The sequence below is a fragment of the Mytilus californianus genome, unplaced genomic scaffold, assembly GCF_021869535.1.
Source record: "Mytilus californianus isolate M0D057914Y unplaced genomic scaffold, xbMytCali1.0.p SCAF_3, whole genome shotgun sequence".
Lineage (NCBI taxonomy): Eukaryota > Metazoa > Mollusca > Bivalvia > Mytilida > Mytilidae > Mytilus > Mytilus californianus.
In genome coordinates this window covers 114142463-114155370 of record NW_026262679.1, presented here as the reverse complement: position 1 = coordinate 114155370, position 12908 = coordinate 114142463, and the positions used below count along the sequence as shown (strand labels likewise).

The 12908-nt window shown below is 33.8% G+C and overlaps 1 protein-coding gene across 2 annotated transcripts in view; it reads left to right on the top strand.

The window, feature by feature from the left end:
* Positions 1 to 12908, top strand: part of LOC127735873 (uncharacterized) — a 41390-nt gene that overhangs the window by 17543 nt on the left and 10939 nt on the right. For both annotated transcript variants that reach the window (XM_052246273.1, XM_052246272.1), the window contains exons 2-5: positions 667 to 916; positions 6279 to 6370; positions 10308 to 10451; positions 11103 to 11265. In XM_052246273.1, the coding sequence (XP_052102233.1) occupies positions 773 to 916; positions 6279 to 6370; positions 10308 to 10451; positions 11103 to 11265 (543 nt within the window). In that variant the 5' untranslated portion in view covers positions 667 to 772. The remainder of the gene's footprint in view (positions 1 to 666; positions 917 to 6278; positions 6371 to 10307; positions 10452 to 11102; positions 11266 to 12908) is intronic.

Below are 12908 nucleotides of genomic sequence, written 5' to 3'. Positions count from 1 at the left end.
ATGAACCCCATAAAGATACAATAGTCGATATATTTGACACGAATCTCTATTACAATCAGAAATTTTATTTACACAAAATTCTATTTTATATGTCAGACGAAAATGCAAATATATTTAATAACATTAAATGATAGGAAAAAAGTTATTAACTAAAACTTGTTTAATATCAGTTTTATATAGTTTGCGTTGGCTATTGTGATAAATCCAAATTAATTTTTCTGTCATATCTAAGCCCTGTTAATTATTTTTTTACACACAATGTTGACAATTGATTAGAATTCCCATGATTACCGGCATGCAAACTTTGAGCAAACTTGTGATGTGCAGAATTCACCCTCGTAAAACAGATATGATTGTTTCGTTACAACAGGTTCACATGAAGTTTTATTACAACTAGCGCATTCACAACTTTTGATTCTTCTTGATTGAAAATGAAATGCATAGGAAATATTTATAAGTGTTTACGTTGGGTGAGTAATCGAAAGCGAGTATCAGTATCCCGCCTTAAAAACGTAACGAACCTTCTCACAAGGTTTGCTATGTACTTATCTTTATTTCAGTTAAAGCTCATTTTAGACAGACTGTAGCATTGTAAAACAGAATTTCATCCCCATTATTTACTGTTGTATAATGACATATGCAAATTAAATCGGTGTATCATTACAGGGTTATATTGATGGAACATAATGGAAGCGGATAGCCTTCTATAGTTTTGATTTACGAGTGGCAATTTCTACGGAGTTATTTAACGACACAAAAACACAACAGAATCATGAAGATACCAACGGATTTTGACTTAGCGGATATTATTACTGACCAGAAGGTGGCACCACCTCCACGGAAACCAAGGTTGCAAAAACATGACATTTTTATGGATATCAAAAAGTTCAAGGCTATTGATGACCATGCAATTAAGGTGAGTTGTCATGTGATTAGTTAACATTTATCTCATAAAAGATTATACATATATGCTTCGATTTAATAAGTACTAGAACACACCCGCGAAATCGCGGGTATTTAGAGCTTGGTTGAAAGTATGTAAACTGTTATAGGGTGAATTTTTGTAAAAGATTTTATGTCTGGAGAAATTCAGAAAAGGTATCAAACTGAGTCATAGGCACTTGGAGACAGGACAATTATTTTGAGCCTCCCTTTTTTCCAAAGTCCGTTATTTTTTTGCACTCTGTTAAATTGCATGATTTTCGCGTTTCTGTATACTATGAACATAGATCTACATATAATATAAATAAAGTGTATTTGCTATTAACTATCAATTCCATCCACGGCGATCACTGCTATATTATATAGAGAGTCTCTATATATTATAGGACTATAATCATAGTATACATGCAGAATAACGCGAAAATAATTGTACTGTCCCCGAGTAATTATGAAAATTATGTTTAAAGATGGGAGTAAAGGGAGGTATCTGCACGAAAGAACGCGAAATAAAATTGCCATTTCACGATGAGCGAACAATTAAAAAATTCTTGCACGAAAAAAAAACCCTTTACCCCCTCTTTTAAAGTTTAAAATCGGAAGTCTTGGGTATGACTTAAAAATCGGTCTGATGACGGAAATAATATCCGGACATCTTTTTCTTCGTTTTCTCCCAAAATAACCCAAACTGAATAATCATAAGAATGGATGACAAATGCGACTATGCATATATATATACTATAGGACACAGAGGCATGATGATTAATTTATTGGGGAAGGAAGAGAAGCGACACACAAAATGAGGTCTTCTCGTTTATAATTGTATAGATTAGATGTAGGCTTCTATCTGAGAGGCGTTAGTCCCTCAGATATGAGACGACTACATCTGATTCACATAGAAGATACAAATAAATGTTTTATCTTTTCTTTTGTTCAGTTCTGAAATAATAGGAATAGTGTCATTATCTCAAATTTTCCAGATGCAGTAACACTTTCAGAAGATATTTTATAGTTATGAATTTGGAATGAAATCTGAATTGCGTCTATTTTTCTGTCATCAAATTGATACCTTATCGCTGCTTTTATATGGTAATATTTATGAATCCCTGTACTATCTTGTTTTTTCCTGGTTTAATTGTCAAAATCTGAACTTGTTGCTGATACATTTAAATGATAATAACACTTCTATGTAAATACAATTACAATTTATTATGCAAAATGAAAGCTGTCAATAGGGAAAAGGGAGGCATGAATATTTTTAGGAAATTCACCTTCTTCTTCACAAAGTGTAAATTCTATGTTTTTATTATTTTATCCAAGTTTCTCGTCAGTATTATGTATGTCACGAATGTTTAGAAGTATTTGGTAGCTAATGCAATTTTAGAAATACTCAAGACTAGAATTGCATTAGCTACCAAATACTTCTAAAGATGCCGAAATCAAGTTTATTTTCATGTGAAATGATGACGCACAATTCTGAATGTAAACTTTTTCCCTCTGATTAGTCCTGTTCCTTGGAGAATAAGAACAAAGATTGCACGTAAACAGTGATGCTTTTACAGATGCTTATAATTTTCTCTTTTATTTGTATAACATGTTCAATAATACCCTAAGTAAACTGTCTGATATTACTAATTACAAAACCGATCATCTGACAACGTCATTTCTTTGTGATTAACAACAGCACTTTTGAAATAAACAACCTCTTTGTCCTTGCTTTTTCAATTAGGCATAGCCTATTCAGCGATCAAACGAAAAATCATAAGCTATACCACGATCAAACGACAAAATTACAAATGCATCAACATTTCTTTCTTTTGTAAATACCAAAAGTATTTGCTCCCGTCGTTTCATAACTATTGAAACGAAGAGTCGATGCTCTGTAAAACGTTATTCCTCGTAATATAAATCTTGTCTGATAGTAAGAGCAACAGAAATAAAAAAAAAAACATGTTCACATCGTCCAAGGCATTCCCAGAGTTCCTTGCTTCTTACAAAATTTATGTAATGGTACGTTGTCTATTAACAATTGCCGTAACCTTTGATCAATGATCTAGACTAAGTATCTATTTTCCTTATGAGACTCTATGACGATATCAAAGGGATATTTAAACTAAAAAAGTCGAAAACAAACCTACAATGCCATTGCAAAAAACGAAAAACGATGAAAAGAAAAACAATAGTACACAAAACAGAACATAGAAAACTAAAGACTGAACAACACGAATGACTCATGAACATATATCATTTTCTCATGGTATTGTGTGGAGACAAAACGAGGCGATATCAATAAATCTGTTTCTTTTATTAATACATTTCTGAAAGAAGCGATTAGGTTACATAATAAGAGATTTGAATTTTCACAAATAAGTTTGCAATGCATTAGTTAAACTTTAGTTTTTAGAATTGACAATAACTGTTCTTTTTTTCCCAAATGTAAAGATTTTTTTTCGGTGGGAGGTGGTGTATTGTAATTTTGTGTTTTAAAAAAAAATCATTCAATAAAACTTCATGCGAGCGAATCTAAAGATCTAAGAATAATTTGGTGTAGCAAAAATGCATGTCGTTTGACAGCATTCCAAAGGTTCTGACATATGTTGTCAATAATACCTGTACTGATCAGCCACTTTCTCTACTGCTTCGTTTGTTTTAAAGATGTTGTTCCTGCCGTATGTTTTAGTACATCTGTCTTATGACTATTAAACTTGGTATACTGTTCTTTAGAAATTCCTTCACTTACGCAACACCATCTTCAAAACATTTTTCGTTCTGTACATGCATGAAATATTTGCCACTGAACGTTAAACAAGGAACAATCAATCAAAGCATTTTACCTGCAAGAACTCACGTGTAAAAACTCACGTGTAAGAACTCTTGAAAGTTGTTGGTGGTTTTACTTTAATTGAGAACATTTAATTGTGTTACGTAATTTTCTTTTTGATTCGGTAACATAAATTTAAAATACAATTGTTCATCTAAAGGATCGGAATCGCCATGAGAATACTAGGATGGAAACGGCAAGATTAATTACGGTTTAAACTAACAAAAAAAAATCATACCACAAAGCAAAAAATTAGATTTTTTAAGTCGTCGTGGTTTAAAATGTTAGGAACATTTAAAGAAGTCGTGGTTTTAAGTGTTTAAGAACTAACTAAACTCTCAATGAATATTAACAGATAAAACATTGTGACCATAATAGTTGGTAGCATATACGTCATTTGATCTCTAGTGGATAGTTGTCGCATTGACAATCATACCACATCTCCTTGGTCTCTAGTGGATAGTTATCGCATTGGCAATCATACCACATCTCCTTGATCTCTAGTGGATAGTTGTCGCATTGACAATCATACCACATCTCCTTGGTCTCTAGTGGATAGTTGTCGCATTGGCAATCATACCACATCTCCTTGATCTCTAGTGGATAGTTGTCGCATTGACAATCATACCACATCTCCTTGGTCTCTAGTGGATAGTTGTCGCATTGACAATCATACCACATCTCCTTGGTCTCTAGTGGATAGTTGTCGCATTGACAATCATACCACATCTCCTTGGTCTCTGGTGGATAGTTGTCGCATTGACAATCATACCACATCTCCTTGGTCTCTAGTGGATAGTTGTCGCATTGACAATCATACCACATCTCCTTGGTCTCTAGTGGATAGTTGTCGCATTGACAATCATACTACATCTCCTTGGTCTCTAGTGGATAGTTGTCGCATTGGCAATCATACCACATCTCCTTGGTCTCTAGTGGATAGTTGTCGCATTGGCAATCATACCACATCTCCTTGGTCTCTAGTGGATAGTTGTCGCATAGACAATCATACCACATCTCCTTGGTCTCTGGTGGATAGTTGTCGCATTGGCAATCATACCACATCTCCTTGGTCTCTGGTGGATAGTTGTCGCATTGACAATCATACCACATCTCCTTGGTCTCTGGTGGATAGTTGTCGCATTGGCAATCATACCACATCTCCTTGGTCTCTAGTGGATAGTTGTCGCATTGGCAATCATACCACATCTCCTTGGTCTCTAGTGGATAGTTGTCGCATTGGCAATCATAACACATCTCCATGGTCTCTAGTGGATAGTTGTCGCATTGACAATCATACCACATCTCCTTGGTCTCTAGTGGATAGTTGTCGCATTGACAATCATACCACATCTCCTTGGTCTCTGGTGGATAGTTGTCGCATTGACAATCATACCACATCTCCTTGGTCTCTGGTGGATAGTTGTCGCATTGACAATCATACCACATCTCCTTGGTCTCTAGTGGATAGTTGTCGCATTGACAATCATACCACATCTCCTTGGTCTCTAGTGGATAGTTGTCGCATTGGCAATCATACCACATCTCCTTGGTCTCTAGTGGATAGTTGTCGCATTGGCAATCATACCACATCTCCTTGGTCTCTAGTGGATAGTTGTCGCATTGACAATCATACCACATCTCCTTGGTCTCTGGTGGATAGTTGTCGCATTGGCAATCATACCACATCTCCTTGGTCTCTGGTGGATAGTTGTCGCATTGGCAATCATACCACATCTCCTTGGTCTCTAGTGGATAGTTGTCGCATTGGCAATCATACCACATCTCCTTGGTCTATAGTGGATAGTTGTCGCATTGACAATCATACCACATCTCCTTGGTCTCTAGTGGATAGTTATCGCATTGGCAATCATACCACATCTCCTTGATCTCTAGTGGATAGTTGTCGCATTGACAATCATACCACATCTCCTTGGTCTCTGGTGGATAGTTGTCGCATTGACAATCATACCACATCTCCTTGGTCTCTAGTGGATAGTTATCGCATTGGCAATCATACCACATCGCCTTCTTTTCAAACGTCTATATTTTCATGTTTTTCGACTAAAACAAGTCTGTTCATGACTGATTTTCTTTTTATTAACGGGTATATCTTAGCACAGACACTTACTTGTATTTCAGAGCGCTGCTATGCTCTACGTTAAATTGGCGTACAGCGGAGACATAGGTATTTTAGAAGACTGAAATTCTTTTTATAAATATGAAGTACTAGTATAGAGGAGACGCGGGTCTTTTTAAGAACTTATATTCTCTTCAATAACATGAATCATACTAGAAACACAGGTTATTTTAAAGCACAGATCATTCATTATAGCTTTTAATTATCAGGTAGCTAAGTAGAGACACTCGTATTTCTGAGGACTGGTGTTGTCTTTATTAACAGATAGATCAACAGAGACACAAGCAGGTCTTTTAGAGGACTCATATTTTCTTTATTAACAGATAGCTCAGCAGAGCTACATGTCTCCTAGATGTCTGATATTTTCTTTATTAACAGGTAGCACAACAGAGACACCGGTCTTTTAGAGGACTGATCTGGCATTTAGTTTACAGCTCCAAGCATGTCAAAACACAAGTGGACAAAGTCAGGTATAGTGATGCATTTTAGTCGTTGTAATTAAGAAATCAAGACTTTTAAAAGCACCCAAACATAATTAAGGATGTTCGCTACCCTTGGTCGGATATTCGGAATCCTCTAGTCTTATCCATGTAGTACCAACAAACAAATTGCCTGCTAGCCCTTTTCTTTACATACTTTTATCACGTATAGTTTAAAAAGCCATTTTTGAAAATCTTTTGAAATCCTTGTATTTTTTTACAGTTTTTTTAAAGAAAAAAGGTGTCAATGTTAAATGTATGAAAAAACAATAGATAATCATTTCCCGCCAAATTTTCAATTGATTATATCTCAAAAACAAGGACACGGACCTGTAATTTTTTCTGCTTTTTCACAGTCTTTTAAAAAGCATTTTATTTTAAAACAGAGGAGAGAACATCCTTATGTAGATGTATTTCTATTTTAATTACACCTTATGTAAGAATCCTGGGTTTTGATTGGTTGATAGCCAGTGTATTTTTCACCAATTTACTGTTATCAAATGAATATCGTTCATTTTTTAACGCCGCCGGGTTAAATGCAAAAAGGGTATGCCTTTTTTACCCTCTCTGTCATGGTATTTGCCAAAAAATACTCTATCTGACTGGACGCTTGTAACGTCACGATCATCAATGCGTTTTTGAACGTTAACATTCGGTGTAATTAAACAGATATAGCATGTTCTTGAGGGGTATTTGCGAAAAATACCAGTCTTGAGAATGAATTTCCCTCGCCTTACGGCTCGCGAAATTTAACATTCTCTCGACTGGTATTTTTCGCAAATACCCCTACTTAACATGATATATCTGTTCAAACAAAAATGACACAAAGTCGAGGATCTTATTTTAATCCTAAACAATTTTAATGTATGGTTTTCCGTAAGTGTCATGTCCTTGACATTTTAGTGGTGCCATCCTTTAACAACGAAAATGATTGTTTGAATTTGATGAAGATTAGATGTGATATTGCTAAGTTTAATATTTCCAACGAGCTTTTTCGTAACGTTTTTAAGTGTGATTCTGACCTTATATCAAGTAGTGTCTATGCAATCCCCATGAGAAGCACTGTACTGATTTTGACGGAGATCAGATATAAGTTGTAACATCATGTGCGTCTACATTGACACACGGTCATGTGATAAAGAGGGATTTCCATAAATTATATCCTTGCCCGTTTACCTTGGTATCAATAGTGTCCTTCCCAAAACCAAACTTTGGATGCTGTTTGATGACAATTGTGTACAATTTTTGAGCTCTACGGTACCTACGATATCAAAAAGCTTTAGTCTCTTAGATCATGATGACTTGACCGTTAACTATGATAATGTACATTCTTATTACTCAGCAGTTTGAGGAAAACTATATAGTGAACAGAGGGTTTTCTATATCAATTTCGAATTCCCGTTTAGAGGGAACAATTATTATAATCATGTTACTCTAAAGCTTCAACCACACGAAACAATGAAGTGGAAGTTTGTTACATTTTTTGTAAAGTCTACAGAAGTTCCCATAATACCAAACCATAGAAACCCAGGGTCTCATTATCGTCGTGAAAAACGGATATGGAATGGACTTCTATGAAACTACATGTAAAAGATATACGTGTTGAAATAATTGTGTATCAGTCTTTACGTCTGTTGTTATTCTTTGAAGCCACAGGGAGGAATTCAACAATAAGTTAAAGAACAAACACCTTAATAAAGCAAAAACAAAACAGCATCAAGCTTCTACACAAGCGATTCCCATGGATACTTATGACACTCTTTTGATATTTATTGGTGATATATGTATCAACAGGTGCAAAAATATAATGAAAGTTTTTAGAATCCAAGAGTTCACTTATTTTCCCCTCCTTGTTATAAATTTACTTTGGAGACAACAATCGTAATAAAACTATTTGGTTACACTCGTGTCACCATTAAATTTCCATTATATGGAGCTGCATGTAATAGCTTTGCATAATATGAAGATAAGGTAAAGCTTTCAGACGTCTAACATTGTAAATAAACCTGCAAAATATCTTTAGTAACTAGCATCCACCCACCAAATCACAACTCAAAATCTGTTAACATAATATATGACATATATATCGTCATTGATGGCATGTATTTATACAGATTTTTAATCTTGATAGTAATTCGATACCTTGAATACTTGTATAATTCTATGGGGTATCTTTAACACAGAATGATAGCTTACCTGTCAAATAAATATATTGTATTACTTAAACCAGAATGCGAAACAACACCCTTTGTTCAAATTGTTGTTATGGTTTATTCATTAGTAATATTTTGGAATTTTCCACAAAGATTAAAAGATTACATATTCGAGATATATCTTAGTAAATATAAAAAAAATTTCAAGTTGAAAAAATGCTGCAAATAAGAAATATCAAATAACAACCATCCTTCTTTAATATTTTTCGATTCCACTAAGTACAGTATTTAGTGGAATAATTTATCCTAGACTTTAAAATTGTGGGTGTACATTCTTTTCTGCAGAACCAAATTAAGTGACTTATTTCTGTTTCTTAATATAACATGATTATTCATTTCAAGCAATATTGTTTTCTGAGAAAGGATTTATTTGAAAACGACTTCCAATTTATATATTATGCTAGAGGGGGTATATAGGAATCACCTTGTTCGTCTGTCTGTGCGTCCGTCCCGCTTCGTGTCCAGCACATAACTTTTGAACCGTAAAACTTATGTTTATCAAACTTGGTATGCAGTTGAATCATGGGCGGGCGGTATTTCATATATCAAAGTCAGGTCACCCTGACCTTGACTTTGACCCCTATTATAGTTAAACCTTATTCAAAATCATGTCCGGCGCATATCTTTTGAACCGTAAATCTTCGGTTGAGCAAACTTGATATGCAGTTGCATCATTGGCTAGGGGTGTGTCATAAATTAAAGTCATACCACTCTGACATAAACTTTGACCTTTGACCCCTATAATAGTGTTTTAAACCGCGAATAAGAGAAAAGGTAAAAAAAACCTCATGTATATAAGACACAACGATTTAATATCTATTAAGTCAAAACTATGAATTTGAAGGACAATTCTTAATTTTTTTTATCTTTATCATCACAAACAGATGGTTTTGAATTACAATATCTTCTCAAAATAGAGTATAACATGTGTCTTAAACGACTAAATGATTTGAAGAGATATATATTGTGAACGACAGGAATATTTAGACCGTTATTTTTGATTGATTGATTGATAGAGTGATATATTGTTGGTGTTCAATAGATTGGAAACAATCCGCAAAATGGGGAGCTATTCTTCAATTGAGTGACAATCCCTCAATTGAGTAATTATTTGATAGTGCTAAAAACAAAATTTTCTTAGTCAAGTGTTTTTACTAAAAATGGCACACATTTATAGAAAATGGTACAATTTCTTCCAAAGAACCATATTTTTATATTGAGTTATAAAAAAGTTAGAAGCCTTGAAAATTGTCAATTTTTCGAAGTTTTCATAGGCTTGTATCTTCTCGGTAAATCAGGTTAGTGCTATTCATCTTTTAGAAAAAATGCTGCATTTTCCATCAATATGTATCATTGTATTAAAAAAGTAGTTGTTTATTACTAGAAAAGTATCCATCATCTCATTTGAGGGATAGTTACTCATTTGGGGAGCTATTCTTCATTTGGTGGGTTATTCCTGTATAACGTCACTAGTCAGAGTACCCAGAGGGAACCACCTACCTTCGGCTGGAAAACTGACATTTCTAGTCAATAAAAAAGTAGACAAACTCACTTGCCACGAGTGGGATTCGAACTCACAACCCCAGTGTTGACGGGCTTGTTAATTGTAGATGACAACGGGGCCCACTTGGCCACTGACTGAGTAATTTGTAAGGTATTATTTTCAATTACTATTTTTATATTTAAATTACAATTTTATAATAACTTATTTTTAGGGTATTATTTAAATGGATAGTACACCGAGATCCTGGAACAAAGGTGTTTGATACTAACAGCGGAAACAATACAGTAGAAAATATCATTGAAGAGTTTAAAAATGGAAAGTCTACGCATGCTCAGATATTTCAAATTCTTTGCCTGTAAGTATATTTAAATACAAAATGACAATTTAGCGAAGTTCTTTTAACTAAATCTTTTTTTTTTAAATATTTACAGACATTTTTTGTGTTTTCTTTCGTTTTTTTTCATCATTTGTTCACGGTAAAGTTTTTCTTTCATTATAGAATAAGAAGAAATTGCCAAGGAGACAACTATCTAACAGAGTTTAAAGTCGTGGATTTAAGCAACTATAGGTCACCATACGGCCTTTAATAATAAGAAAAATCCCTATCGTATAGTTAGCTTTAAAATTCCCCATCATGAACTTTGTTTTATGCCTTTTTCTTACTTTTGGGGGAGGGGGCACAATATTATATGTGTTTTATACCCTCATTTAAGTGCACTATTTCTACATTCTACAAAAAAAAAACCAAAAAAAAAACTCAAAACCAACATACATAAAAAAGAAATGGAAAGGAAAACGGAAAATTTGAAAGTAAACAATATACGGCTGTCTTTGTGGCTATTTTTCTATAAGATAAAACAAGCATGAAGTACATGTCTACTTAAACTAAAAAACTATACCGGGAAGAAAATGAGAAATAAAAGAGGATAAATCCAAAATTTAAAGACATGGTTATAGTAATTAGTTTATAGTCCCATTAGTTTATACGTAAACTTATTAATTAAAGGTATGCTGGACTTAACTGTAAGATTATATGTGGTAAAGCAAAAGGGAAAGACTATAAACCAGCTGATTCCTGTAATGACGCTAAATACCAGCATTGTTGGAATGCAGTTTGTATTGACGGAAACTGGTTTCCGGTCGACACGAAATGGGCAGCTAAACGAAAGGTAAATATTTACTTAAACCCAGCAACTAAATGGTCAGGAGTTCTGTAGTGTATGCCTTAAATGATATCTTCATTGACAGGAGATTCTTGGGTTAAAATGTCTATTATGAGAACTTATGGATATCATTTTGAGCCGCATTTTTAAAATTATAAGACTTTAATGTTAAACTGAAATGTCTGATTGATATGTAAAAACAAAGAATACTTTACTTACTCATGATGGTCAGTAGAATAAAAACCTTAATCTAATGAGATAAGTATTATCTTGTGTCTTGATGTTTCCCAATTTTTTTTTTAAATCATTCCCGTCACACTTAAAGGGCGTTGTAATATGTTTGTGATGTAGTTGAAGCTTAAAAAAGAAGCGGAAGATACCAAAGGTCAGTTAAAATTCATTCATCGAATACCTCAGTTGCAGTACAATTCTAACATTTTTTAACATTAAAACAGAAGGTATGATAAGGCCACTTTTTGGCCCCTTAAATTCGGTAAACAGAAAGTATTATAATTCTACTAAATAATCCTTCAGATATTTTTAAGACATAAGTCTGTCAGATATTAATATTGTTAAATTTTGTCTTTCATATTTGTATTAGAACTTTCAACGTCTTGCAATTAGTGCAAAACTTCAAAGACTGCAAAATAACCCCATATCGATGTCTTGTTATTAATATTTACCTATGAGCCCAGGCTTTACCCAAACCGATATTTTGCTACCAGACTAATTTTTCAAAGATGGTAATGTGTGTAAAATATCTTTTTGGGTAAGGGCTTGGTTTATTTTTATTACTATTTCTGAAATGGCCATTTAGGTCAAATATGCCATTTCGAGACATTATGATATCAAAGTGACACCATAAGTGGCCTTTCTATACTATTACATCAACCTGCTCATTTATCAATACAATTACCGTTTTGAAAGGCTTGCATAATTTTACTATTTTAGAAATTTCAGGGGCAAAATAATTGCTTATATCATACTTTATCATTTACAATAAACACGTACTACTTAAATCATGCAACTACTGACACTTTGGATTTCAGTCTATGTTCATGATGTTGATGGTTACCTTTGTGAGATACATTCCACTAGCAGCGACCTCCTCGTCCCCATGGGAGTTATATATTCGTATAATTATCCATTTAGTTACGCATGACCCAAGACAGCAATATAAAATAAGGAAGTTTCTACTATTGGTTATATTCTCTCTCTGTTATAATTGCTAACAGTCATAAAAGTGAATAAACCGAGAGCATTGAATCCGACTGCATGAAGAGACAATCAATTTCCATAAAAACAATTACACGCTTAATGATGTCTTTGTTCCGTGGTTTAATACTCTGGCATCGTCTTTCAAAAGTAATATGTCTAAGCTTGTAATACCAAATGTGGTAAAGAAATTGTAAATCAATGCGTCGGGTCTTTTTAGAACAACAAATTCCAACGGGAATGTCACTTGTGTTTTTTGAAAGAGTATTTGTTTTCAAAAACTACTTTTGTTCATGCAATCCTGCGTTTTCATTCCTTAATGGACCTATTACGTATTTGTCAAAGTATTACTTTAGCACATTTAAATTACCATAATTGTTGACAATTTTCTTCAAGTATGAAGAATGACTTCCGTTTAGTTATTTTTCGTTATC